The sequence below is a fragment of the Myotis yumanensis genome, unplaced genomic scaffold (genome assembly GCF_028538775.1).
Source record: "Myotis yumanensis isolate MYYU_CA2020_CCGP unplaced genomic scaffold, mMyoYum1.0.hap1 SCAF_7, whole genome shotgun sequence".
Taxonomy (NCBI): Eukaryota; Metazoa; Chordata; class Mammalia; order Chiroptera; family Vespertilionidae; genus Myotis; species Myotis yumanensis.
The window spans coordinates 41,542,643-41,556,372 of record NW_027223758.1 but is presented as its reverse complement, the minus strand read 5'-3'; the positions used below and the strand labels follow the sequence as shown (position 1 = coordinate 41,556,372).

At 42.9% G+C, this 13,730-nt stretch overlaps 1 protein-coding gene across 2 annotated transcripts in view; it reads left to right on the top strand.

The window, feature by feature from the left end:
- The window catches only part of ATP8B1 (ATPase phospholipid transporting 8B1), a 109,907-nt gene extending 104,634 nt beyond the window's left edge, over positions 1-5,273 (top strand). For both annotated transcript variants that reach the window (XM_070420361.1, XM_070420363.1), the window contains exons 27-28: positions 1,912-2,042; positions 3,579-5,273. In XM_070420361.1, the coding sequence (XP_070276462.1) occupies positions 1,912-2,042; positions 3,579-3,803 (356 nt within the window). In that variant the 3' untranslated portion in view covers positions 3,804-5,273. The remainder of the gene's footprint in view (positions 1-1,911; positions 2,043-3,578) is intronic.
- The last annotated feature ends 8,457 nt before the right edge of the window (positions 5,274-13,730 follow it).

Below are 13,730 nucleotides of genomic sequence, written 5' to 3'. Positions count from 1 at the left end.
AACAAGTATTTCCACTTGGGGAAAATACTCTAAGGTAAAACACATCAAATTTTGGAAAGGTAATCTGTACAAACATTGTATCGCAACATTTCTAATTATGTTTTGAAAATGGAAATAACCCAAAGACCTAAGAATATAAAATCAGCTAATCCAAGTACAAATCCCATATGATAGAATTCCAGAACTCAAAAGTGGGCTACATTGCCCAGCTGGTATGGCTCAGTGGTTGAGTGTCGACCTATGAACCAGGAGGTCACAGTTCAACTCCCAGTCAGGGCACATGCCCAGGTTTCGGGCTCGGTCCCTAGTGAGGGGTGTGCAGGAGGCAGCCAATTGGTGATTCTCTTTCATCATTGATGTTTCTATCTCTCCCTCTCCTTTCCTCGCTGAAAAAAATTTTTTTAAATTATTTTTTAATATATTTTTATTTATTTCAGAGAGGAATGGAAAGGGAGAGAGAGATAGAAACATCAATGATGAGAGAGAATCATTGATCGGCTTCCTCCTGCATGTCCCCCACTGCGAATCAAGCCCACAACCCAGGCATGTGCCCTTGACCAGAATCGAACCTGGGACCTTTCTGTCCACAGGCCAACGCTCCATCCACTGAGCCAAACCGGCTAAAGCTAAAAAAAAAAAATTTTTTTAAGTGGGCTACATTGGAGATATGTATTCAGAGCAATAAATACAGTTACAGAAAATACAATAGTTTACAACTGTATAAAATATAGGACAAATTGACAAATGCTGGAATGAATTTGAGTTTATAAATATAAATATTATAAATAAATATCATGAATTGGAAATTATGAACTTCTTATTTTGAATAGAGTAGCTTGGATTTACAATGGCAAAAAAATCCCCATAAACTCAGTTTCCTGTAAAAGATTAGTTGTTTCTTTTTTTACAATCAGTTTTGGCTTGTAAAAGACGGTTGCTGTGGTAACCCTTTTCTTCTTGGAATTGAGATCATTTTTAAGATTACATTTTTCTTTAGTGACTTGGTTTTAAAATGTTAGTATCTAGTGACTTAGACTATTCCCATGGGGATTAGTTTTTAAAGCCAGACACATTTTTCAGTGTAGAAACCACATTTAAAAAACTATACCTGAAACCTATATAATTTTATTAACTAATGTCACCCCAATACGTATATTCAATAAAAAATAAATTTTAAAAAAAGACCATTATTTTTAGAAACTTACAGTGTAAGTACAATGTTGTGTGAAAAATTTGGCTCTAGTTTTAAAATTGAGTAGTATCTGTGATGATCTGGTTGTATTATAGAAATGAATTGTTACTTCCTCTGACATCAACTAGAAGCCAAATTGCAGTGGAAAATGCCTGGATCTCGTCAGTCGGATGTGGGTCTTAATTCGGGAGTTGCCATAGCTAGTTCTCTTATCTTGGGCAAGGTACTTCTTCATGACTCAATTCCCTTCCATGGCAAAGAGGGAATATTCATCTCTCAGAACTGATTACATGGCATGATCTGTGTCATACACCTAAGATAAAGCCTAGCACACAAGTGGCAATATTAGTTAGTATTTGGAGTTTCAAACCAAAACTGTAAATAGGAAAGTGCTGTTTTAAGTTCCTGAAAAAATTCAGAAGTGTAGATTGCCTAATTCTGTATTTTTAATCAATGCACCCTGTCAACAAATGCACTTTTTTCCCCCTTATTTGTTCACTTATGCACATTTGTCTTGTTCCAGAGACTCTAAGCAAAGCAAAATTTGGTAGGTAATCTGATTTTAAAATGTTGATTCCGTAAGCAGTGATGGGACGTTTTGGAAGGGTAATCTGCTTCTTGTAAAATTTCAACAGGGGATCCATTTATGGACTATGGAACAGGACCTGTGTCCTTAGGATGGGAGGACCCCTGTGACTCTTTCTCCACATTTCTTACAGGCACAGCTTCAAATGCTCTGAGACAGCCATACATTTGGTTGACCATCATTTTGACCGTGGCAGTGTGCTTACTGCCCGTCGTTGCCATCCGCTTCCTGTCCATGACCATTTGGCCATCAGAGAGTGATAAGGTATAGAAAAAATACTCTTTGTCCGAGCTCTGAGTGCCCCTCACAAAAATCAAAAGAGCATTTCCTACCCTGGCTGGTTTTCTGAGTGGTTAGAGCATTCGCCTGCAGACAGAAGGGTCTTGGGTTCAATTCCTTCAATTCCAGGTCAAGGGCACATACATCAGTTGCAGGTTAGATCTCAGGCCCCAGTCGGGGCACGAGCAGGAGGCAACCAAGAGATGTGTCTCTCTCACATCGATGTTTCTCTCTCTCCTCTGCTCCCTCTCTTCCACTCCCTCTAAAAAAAAAATCAATGGAAAAAATATTATTGGGTGAGGATTAAAAGAAAAAAGCATTACTTAAAAACAGCTTTCCTACACAAGTCTAAGCTTTTCTGAAGTTTGGTATGAACATTTTTTTATGACTACTATTTCTTTAACACCATCTTGCAAATAAGTCCTTTGGGGTAGGCATTTTTGTTTGCTCGCTTTTTGTTACAAAAATCAAACCTGAAAGGGAAAATGGCATAGAACCCCCATAGATCTATCGTCTCAGTTTAACAATTACACTACTAACATTCTGCCATGCAAATAGGTTCGGGTTTCTTTCTTCATTTAAAGAAAAATGTCACCTTGTAGCTAGATCCTTTGAGATACAAGAAAGCTGTGGCTGAACAATAATGTGGCTGAACAACTCGCATAATAATTAGCAGGCTTTGGGCTCTGTTGATGAGCAATTTGATGCCATCAAAAAGTACTGGGGTTCTTTTAACCTCTCCCCTCTGCTATTTTCATCTTGAAGTGAAAGGATGGATCTACAGCAGTTCCAGCATCGCTGCATCCTGACATGTCTATATCCAGGGAATTACTCTATCATTTTCCCTTTAGGAGCCTGGAGACTTTTCCTGGAAGGGCCGGCCCACTTTTCTCCAGTCTCATTAGTCAGAATTAAGCCACATGCTCATTTCTGGCCTGTACCGAGCAAGGGAGATCAGTCAGTCCCAGCCCTGGGGGTGGCACAGGTCCCAGGAGAAATGTGGCTGTATGGAGCACAGGGTACCTGAATGAATTCAGTTTCCATCAGAGAGTAGGTGCTAGGTAGGCAACCTGCATAACCCCTGGATCTCCCTTTTCCACAAGTGTGTGCAGTAGCAATGAGGGAAAGAATTTCCTCCTGAACCCGAATCAGTCTAATTTAGGAATTGAAAAGAGCACGAGCTTAGGAGCTTAGGTTACCCATCTTCTAGCTCCAAGATCTAAACCTCACATCCTCACGTAACACTTCTAATCTATCTATCTATCTATCTATCTATCTATCTCTATCCCTTCCCCCCCTCCCTTTTTCCCTCCTTCCCTCCCTTCCTCCCCTCCTCCCCATTTTCTCATCTATAAAGTGAGGGTGGTGATGCCCGCCTCAGAATGTTGTGGGAAAGCCTGTTACAGGTCCTCCATTAACATTTGATCCTGTCCCTGTCCTGTTGGCCCGGCTTCTTCTGCCTTCATCTCCATTCCGTCAGCCTGTTCCGTTTAGCCTTGACCCATCTCTCTCCCTCTGTAGATTCAGAAGCATCGCAAACGATTAAAAGCAGAAGAGCAGTGGAAGCGGCGGCCGTATGTGTTCCGTCGTGGCATGTCCTCTAGGCGCTCGGCCTACGCCTTCTCCCACCAGCGGGGTTACGCGGACCTCATCTCCACGGGGCGCAGCATCCGCAAGAAGCGCTCGCCCCTGGACGCAATAATCGCTGATGGGACGGCAGAGTACAGGCGAACTGTGGAGAGTTGATGCACGGGCCTCAAACTGCCTGGAGCAAAACCATCACCCAGAGGAAATGTCTTGTTTTTTGTTTTTGTATGAAACTCTCAGGACTAGTTTTTAAAAACTGAACTTGTCACAAGGATTTTGAAGACATAATCTTGTTGACAAACTACTTGGGTTGGACTATTAAGCAATAGCAAAGCCAAGAATACCTTTTTAAAAGTCCTATTGTTCAACTGTTTATGTTCATTAGGGTTCAAAGGGAAATTTGTAAGCCAGTCTCAATCTAGAACAGAATTAGAAAACGGTCTTGTATTTCAATTCAAATGGTATTGCATCATAAAATTTGATTCGCTATTTCAGTCTGGGATCTTCAACGAGAATTTCCCTGAGGCATATATATATGCCACTTTTTAACCAAGATCTTTCATTTATGATGGTAGTGACAAAAGATTCATGAATGCTCATCACCTGGAGCTCAGTGGTCCAAGGCTTTTTCAGAATTGTCAAAGGGCTAATGGTTTCATGTTCTCAAATTGGTTTAATAATTCAATCAAAGAAAATTACTTCAGATTTCATAAGTACAAGGTTTTAGTCTGTTTTAGTTTACTACCAGGTTAAAATAGCACATTGCATACCTTTACTCTTACTATTCCATATTACTTTAGCCACTTCCTGTAGTTCTGGGTGAGTTTGTCCCCTACTTTCTTTAAAAAAAAAAAAAAAAAAAAGGATTCAAATATGTATGAGCTTTAAAAAAAAAAAGTTTAAAAAAACTGAGGATATCAGTGATAAATTGCAAAATATTTTGCAAAGCTTTCTTTTGAAAAGCAAACTTTGTGCCTACCTATATGTAAAGTATTTTATAAGAGACTTTACTATATGTAAAGTATTTAACAGAGACCTCATTCTTTTACACTTGTTAGATCTTGAGAGAAAAGGGCTGTTGGTAGCTACATTTCTAAGACTGCGAGGCAAAAGTTATTTTTCCAGAAGCTTTTCTCATTCTGTTTTTCAGTTTCCATATTTTCACAAAGATGCAGAAGTGTTTTCAATGATTCTGTTTGTTAGGCTGTGAACATTCACAGTACCTGTCCCATTGAATTCCTATGAGGAAATCTCAGCATGTACAATCGCTCATTTTCTAGGTTTGATAAAAGAATGTATGGCTCTTTATGGAAGCAAATTTCTGAAAGTTTACAACTTCTCTTTATCTTGTAAATTTTTAAAAAATTGTAAGTGGTTTTGTGTGTGTGTGTGTGTTTGTAAAGAAAAGTTAGCTTGTGTAATTCTGTTTCAGATTTCTCCCCCATTTTGTGAATTGTGGGAAAGGTTGAGAATGCAAATGTGTCAAAGACTTATGTTGCGGGGTGCAATATTAACAATTTTAAAATTGCTTTGGATAAATTATTTCTACATTCTGTAAATCTGAGATTTAATGTATATTTTTGTTTAAAAAATAAATGATTTAGTAAAATCTTTGGAAAATATAATCTTTTAAAATATCTTTTAAGTTGGGTTCTTTTACAGTTGTATAGATGACATAAGAATCTAAGCCTGAAAAATTTCTACAGGAACTAAGGGGTCCTCAGGTGGTGAGAAATAAAGGTAGGGGCAGAGAACTAGGTGTTAGGGGACAAGTGACTGAGAAAAGGTGATCAGACTTTGAAGTCTCAGGGTATGGGTTCATAAACATAGTTGATAAAACAATGGCAGAGTTGAGAGAATTAACTCCAATTTTTTTAAAAAATTTACTGTGGGTCTCATGCTATTAGCATCACTTGATAAGGAGAAATCTCTCATGAAAGGAAGAGTCAATAGATGTGGTACCCAACCTTCAGCAACCACCCTGATCACTCAGCAGCCCTCATCCTGGAGGCAAGAGCTCCACCACAAGCAACTCACTGAAGGCTCAGGTGATGGTAAGCCTTCTTTTAGCAACATTTTTAAGTTTAGGTATGTATATTATTTTGTTTTATTTTAGATATAATGCTACCGCACACTTAATGGACTACATTATAGTGTAAACATAACTTTTATATGCACTGGGAAACCAATAAATTAGTGTGACTTGCTTTATTGTAACACTCTCTTATGACAGTGCTCTGGAACCAATCCTGCACTATCAACAAGGGAGGCCTGTGTATTATTTATACTTCAAATGAAGCTGAGAGAGAGAGAGAGAGAGAGAGAGAGAGATGTGGGTAATGAGACTTTTAAAAATTGAATTTTCTTTTTAAACTTTTTAAGTTTTGAACCATATGAATATATTATCAACTCCAAAAATTAAATAAAAATAAAAATGGTTATTAAGCCAAAAAAAAATATGGTAATTTGAGTTGGTATTTTTCCCACTTAATATTACAAATCCTCTCAAACTTAGAATCTCCCTAGCCCACGAATTTCTAGAGCAGCAACCCATAGCTCTCTACTTTGCCCCTTTGGGTGACCTGGGTAGCATCCTGTTCATGGTTATAGACTGAGCAGTGGGCTTTGTTAGGCCATTTATATGCAAATAGGTTTTCTTTGCCTTCAGAAAAGCCTGGGTAACATTTTTTTAAAATATATTTTTATTGATTTCAGAGAGGAAGGGAGAGTGAGAGATAGAAACAACAATGATGAGGGAGAATCTGATTGCCTGCCTCCTGCAGGCCCCCTACTGGGGATGGAGCCCCACAACCCCAGCATATGCCCTGACCAGGAATTGAACCATGACCTTCTGAGCCACCCCAGCTGGGCCTTTATATATATACTAGAGGCCTGATACACAGATTCGTGCAGGAGAGAGGGGTGCCCTCAGCCTGGTCTGTGCCCTCTCACAATCTGGGACCCCTCGGGGTATGTAGAGTACGCCAAGTGGCAGGCCGCCAGGGAGGAGCCAAGCCCGGGCTGGGCGCCATGCTGCTAGCCCTCATCCCAGCCTGCTGCGCCTGCTGCAGCCACTGCTCAGAAGTGCTACCAGGGAGTCAGGAGAGGCTCCCACCGTTGCAGCTGCACTAGCCAGCCATAAGCCCGGCTTCTGGCTGAGGGTCGCTCCCCCTGTGGGAGCACACTGACCAACACAGGGCAGCTCCTGCATTGAGCATCTTGCCCCCTGGTGGTCAGTGTGCATCGTAGCAACTGGTCATTCCGGTTGTTCTGGTTGTTTGGTCATAATGGTTGCTTAGGCTTTTATATATATAGATAGATAGATAGATAGATAAATAGATAGAGATAGAGATAGATATATAGATATATTTTATATTTGTTATATATTTTATATATATCTAGATAAATAAATAGATTTTTTTTATTGATTTCTGAGGGAAAAGCCTGGGAAACACATCTTAAGGCCATGTCACAGAAGTGGAAACTCCAACAGTATTTGAGAGAATGTTCCAGCTTGAAAGACCAGTACAGATTTGTCTTTATGCTGTCCAAACATCAGCTAAGATTACCCAGGTAGTAGTAAGTTGCACAGGAAGAAATCACTGTTTAAAAATTATCAGGAATTTGACCTCAAAACGAACAAAATCCTAATGCAGCTGTTTACAATAAATGTAAGACGAAGAGAAATTCTAACATGGAGAGAAATCCAAACCGCTCAATCAAGGATGGTGGTTAAAACTTAGGATGCTCCTGCCAAATTCAGGATATGGGTTACTCACTCCAGATAACCCATTCAGGATCTCCAGTTGGAGAGATTACCAATGTTCCTTTTGGCCCTGGTACTGTTAAGCAGTATCACCCTGGAAGTGCTGTCATAAACCCTGGAATGTCTCCCTGTGTCTTTTCCCCCCGGGGGATTAAAAATATTGGATCTGGCTTGTGAGGCCAACATGGGAGAGTTCTTTAGTCTAGCATTTCTCATCAGGAATCAATTCTCCTAGGTGCTCAACCTTTAGAAAAGAGGTTGATTTGCCCACTGGGAGTCATCTTGCAGTTTCATTCTAAAGTGGTTCTGCTGAGCCAAGGTGCATAATGAATAAGCCAGTCTATGGAAATCCTATAGGAGGTTTCGGGTTACCATGTGCTTTGGGATTCCACCTGCCTTCAGCTTCCTTCGTTAAACTTTGTGTGACCAACATGAAGATATATGCTTATTGAAGTGTAATAAAGTATCACTAAGGACTATTTCTAAAGGTAGAGTTTTGGTTCAAGTTTCTGGGAAAACTTGCATCAAGATTTTATCATTGCAAACGTCTTGAATAAATTCGGACCAAGAAGAGCTCTTTTCAATTATCTGCGTATGTTTAAGACTGGGACATTCCTTAGGATTTTGTGACTTGGGGTGAAAATACTTTAATGACCTGCTCCAACAGCAAAAAGTCTCTTAAATCAAGAAATCAGCAGCAGGGCCTCGGAGACCCTCGGGCCTCATCTCTTGCTAAACTGATGCAATGATTGTGCTCTTCAAACTAAGCTGGGTGAGTTCTTCCTCTTTGCTCAGAGGACACAACTCCTCCATTTGAATGCCCTCAACTTTCTTGAAGGTAATCCCAAAACCCACATTGTAACCAGGATAATGCAGTACAGAAATTAGCTCAGGCTGATGGTAATTGTGTCTTCAGAAAGCAATGACTTGCCAGGGCACATGCAGCCTGCTGAGCATGTAGGGAAATTGGGGTGGGTCCAGAGAGCAAAAGGAAGTCATGGAGGTTGCCAGCTGGAGGATGGAATGGTTGGGTTTGTGTTTGTAAGTGTTCGCCCCGGTTGGAGTGTAGAGATTAGACTGGAGAGGAGAGGGATCCGGAACACAGGAGGGAGGGTACTACTTGCATTGTAGTAGAAGGAAGGGGATGGGCGTTGAAGCAGGAAAGTTTGAGGGTTTTAAGGGAGGGCTGTCAGAGAGCTCCTATTTAACGGCATGATGGAGGAGACCGGTCACTTGCTGAGAGCTGGAGCAGAGGAGAAGATTGCGGAATCTTAGACATTCTGATTCTGGCCAGAATTCTCCAAGGCGAAGGGGTGGGGTGAGTGTGGGGAATGGGGCGGTGCACCAGCAGCCCTCAGCAGTTCGGTTGAAGGCTTAAAGGTTTGATTCATGCAGGAACAAAAGGATAACAGTAATTAACTATTAATACCATTTATATCCTAATTCAGAAGGCTCACTAGATGCCAAGCACATGCGAGGCATCTTTGCATACCTGATCTCTTATCAACCTCACAACAACCTTTCCAGAGAAGGATTATTATCATTTTACAGTAAAAAAAAAAAGAAAGAAAGAAAGAAAAGTCTGTGGTGCCCTTTCGGCATGGCTCAGTGGTTGAGCATCAACCTATGAGCCAGGAGGTCACCATAAGTTTCCGGTCAGGGCACCTGCTGGGGTTGTGGCTCGATTCCCAGTGTGAGGGGTACAGGAGGCAGCCAATGGATGATTCGCTCTCATCATTGATGTTTCCATCTCTCTCTCCCTCTCCCCTCCACTGAAATCAATAAAAATATATATATTTTTAAAGTCTGTGGCTTAGGTTAAGGAACCCGAGCAGGTCGAGGTGCCCTGTGTCGTATGGTGATATACAGGCATACTTTAGGGATGTTGTGGGTTCTGTTCCAGATCAATACAGTGAGTATCACAATAAAGCTCGCCTTAATCTTTTTGCGGGGGGCGGGTGGGGGGGATGGGGGGATGGGTCTTGCCTTCAATTTGTTTAAAAACCGCAACATCTGTGGCGCGCAATAAAGCCAAACGAAGTAGCTTGAGGATAAGCCCAGCTGAGAAGAATTATTATTCAACCTCCCTAATGGGGGACGGGCGGGGGGGCATGTAGCAGCACCTGAACATCTCATTCATCTTTGTTTCTTAGGAAAAGATTCTAGAAAAAGAGCTTACAAGCAAGCAGTGCACACACATAAAGGAGCCCGGAATCACTGAAATAAATCAACCAGCAAACCTAGGTGCTTGCAATGACCTCTACAACAGGGAAGAAAGTTACGTTTTCAAGTCCTTAAATTAATAGTTACCTCGTAACTATAAGTCCCACTTTCGTTTGCTGCCTCCAGCCGGGTTTAAATATTACTGAGATTTCTGGACATGTGGAAGTCTTCGCTAATTAAGCGAACACTAGGCTGCCCCCCACCCACCCCCGTTCCCGGCCCGGGGGATACGATACAGAGGAGCGAGCCCTCGAGGCACTTAGTGATTTTTGCCTCTTCTGTCTCCAAAGACTGTTTTGAGGTGCAAATAACTGGAAAAAGCTCTAAAGACACCGGTTGACTTGCTAGGCGATGGGCCCGGAGAGCCGTGTCCCGGAGACCCGCGCAGCCTGGGGGTCCCCTCCTCACCGGCAGGGGGACCAGGCAGCCGGAAAGGCAGGACCGGGAGGGGAGCGCGGAAGCGGCCCAGAGAAAACATGGCGGTGGCAGCGTCGCGTCACCTGAGCTCAAGCCGGCGGCCGCTACGGTGGCCCCTGGGAGTCAATACGCTTCTAGGACGGCGATTCGCATCCAGCGCCAGCTGGAGCCAAAGGGGCGTCAACCCCGAGACTGGGGCAACCCTGAGTGGGCGGGGAGGTGGAGCGCAAAGGAGCGCGGGAAGAGGGCGCCCCGCGCTGGCCAGAGTCGGAGGAGCAGACAGAAGAGCAATAGCTATTCATGCAATTCATTCCATGTATGCATGCATTCATCCGCACCTACAAACTTCAGTTTGTTCTTGGAAGTGACCCTGTCAACGACGCTGTAGGGAAAGTTCTGCTTCCAGAGGGAGGTTGGACTAAAGGAGACTAAAAGATAGTTATCAGTCGCTTGCTGAGGGCGAGGCTCTGTGCTAAATGCCCTGGAAGGATGCCAGGAACGCATTTTACCTACAATCCAGTGGGGACATGTAAGGGCCTGGGAGACCCAGTGAGCACAGGCAAGTAGATGCGGGATGTGGGCAGATAAGGAGAGAATCCCACTGGGAAAGAGGCGGTGCAACCCCACCACTTTTTATTTATTACGGAAGGAGTGGGGAGGGTAAAGGCTGAGGTTGGTGAGTAGAGAGGATGGTCTGCAGGAGCTGTGTTCCCTAAAGATTCCTGCCTATTAGTTTCAGGGCAGGTCAAAGACATCGCAGTTATTTTATGTAAATGAAATACCTGGAGACTTCTTTGAAACCAATAAACATACTAAAAAATAACAATATGCATCCCACTATGGGGGAGATTGCACCTTGCATTGGCTACTGGTTTAAGGCACTCATTGAATGTCATAACTAAAAATAATAGCAGCTGTTCTCTATTAAGCCAACTGCTTCTGGGTAATGGGGCATGCATCAGTCTATTGTTGCAACAATAAAGCTGTGTAACAAAATGCTGCAAAACTCAGAGGCAGCACAGCAATCATTTTTTCTCACATCTAGGGGTCAGTTGATCTGGCCTGAGTTCAGTTGGGCTTGCCTCCAAGCTGCAGATTCTCACCTTCTTGGACCAGTGGGTCGATTGGGGTATGTTCTCGTGATGATGGCAGAAGCAGGAAAATAAGCTCAACTGTACAAGCACAGTTGAAAGCTTTCATTGCATCACATATCCTACTGTCAAAGAAAATCCACATGGCCAGACACTACATAAATGAAGCAGGGAAGTATATTTCTCCCATGTTAGAAAGGGGAGCATGTGTGAACATTTAAAACAATAACCTAATTTAACACAAGGCCCATGATTAGACCATTGAACCATCGTCACACTTCCCTCCCTGAAATGTGTTCCCTGGCTAGAGAAAGTAGTATGTACATGGAGATGGACTCAGCATTCTGTAAGTCCACAGGTGCTGGTGCTGCAGGCAGGAGGGCACACCTCTACGTGGACTATGACTATACTCAAGAGGCATATTGTTGCCTTCTCCTCTAGGGGTCTAATGTAAAAAATCCACCCCCACCAGGTGGCCACCTGGTTCCTCCAAAGATTGGTGTCCTATCAGGTCCTCAAAGTTGGCTTCTGCTGTTGGCCAGTTAGGTGCTCTGCAGTGGCAGCAGCCAGACAGATCAGCCTGATGAAGGGCAGTCCATGAGGTCAGAGCCATGCATAACCTCCATCCTGTTACTATAGCCACTTTGCACATGGTTTCTTTGAGCAAACACTGGGGTGTTTGGGGACAGAGACCAATGTCCACAGATTACAGAGACCTGCTCCATGTTGAATGCCTTCTAATGGACATTTACCTGGGACGATACATCCAATTTTATGGATCAGGTAAAACTAAATTCATGAAGGGCCATTTGAATGCCAGTCTTTTATTGCTACCTGACAGGAGCTGCAGCCAGCCTGCCACGAGGGAGCTGGGGTAATGAGTACCAACTTCCCCACCTCCCTCTACTCTTCCACCAGTGCTCCCCATGGGTTGTATGGGACCAGACCCAGAGAGCCCACTGATGTGGTCCACAGAAGTCAGCCTCTAGAGGCACAGAACAGGATGAAGAGGAGAAATTCATCTGAATGGGCTGTGGTAGGCAGCCCCGAAGATGATTCCCCCTGAGCTCCACCTCCCGCTATTCACCCCCTGTGTAGTCCTTGGTCATGTTGCACTAGGGTTGGTCTTTGTGGCGAGTAGACTATAGCAGAAATGATGAAATGCCACTCTACCTATTAGGTTGCTATAGTAGGCAGCTAAGGTGGCCTCCATGAGCCCTGCCTCCTAATATGCATGCCCTGGTTTAAAACCCTTTCTTGGAGTGTTGGCTGGACCGAGTGACTCAATTCTAATGAAGAGGACATGGTAAAGTGATGGACTGTCACTTCTAAGAGTTGGCTGCAAGAGACTCTTGCCGTCTTGCTTGCTCTGATGCGCAAGCTGCCCTGTGGAGAAATCCACATAGCAAGGGACAGAGGGAGACCTCTGGCTAACAGCCCATAAGGTACTGATTCCTGTCAACACCCTCTTGAGTGCGCATGGAAAAGGACCTAGCCCAGGTGAGACTTAAGAATCTTAAATTTCAATGACTGCAACCCCTGCTGACACCTTGATCACAGTATTTAGAGAGACCCTGAGCCAGAACCTCTAGCTGAGCCACTCCTGAATTCCTGACTCTCTGAAAGTATGTGAGGTCATAAATGTTTGTTGTTTTAAGGTCCTAAAGTTTGGGGTAATTGCTTTGTAGTTATAGATAACTAATATGTGAGCAAGCAAAAAAAAAAAAAAACATTCAGGAAGGATGGAAGGGAAAATCTATGAAATCAAGTGAAATATTATTGAAGAAAAATATTTGGTTCATATTCTTGATAGACTCTGAACCTGTGTATAGAGTTATTTTTAGACTTTTTTATGAGAAAAATATGTTTTCCTTTGACTCAAGGACAAACTCTGGTATTTCACTAAGTTGAGAATATTAAAAGGCAGAACAAGAATTCCAACCAGGTTTGAAGCCCTAGTTCTTTTCACAACATTATTATGCCTCCCTATAGTGATCCTTATAACTTTAAATAAAAATATACCACAGCCCTGGCCAGTGTGGCTCAGTTGGTTGGGTGTCATCCTGTGCCTTTTGGATTCCCTGTCAGGGCACATGCAGGCATGGGGGTGCAGGAGGCCACCGGTCAATGTTCTGTTCTCACATCGACATTTCTCCCTTTCTCTCCCTCTCCCTTCCTCTCTCTCTAAAAATCAATTTAAAATTATAATTATATATACCATTGTCCAAGTCATAAATAAGTTCATTAATTTAAGTTAGAAAGTCAAAGTGTTATATTTCAAAACAGGAAATGCATGTGAGCAAGGACTACTCTTATCTATGTTCCTCATGCTCACCCCCCACTCCACCTTATTGCTGGTGCTCAATACATCTAATGAGGAAGAAACTGAGGGTCCCTGTGATTTTGATTAAATTCAGTTTTAAATCCTAACTCTAAAAATCCTCTCTCCCCCTCAGAGACCCAGACTTTCCCCCAGATAATCAGCAATCCGGAGGCAGCAGAAGACAGTGGCTGGGACTTGAGCTTTGGTCCCACAGTCCGGACCTCTGGCAGCCTGAAGATAACATCTCGCTTCAGGTCCGGAGCCCT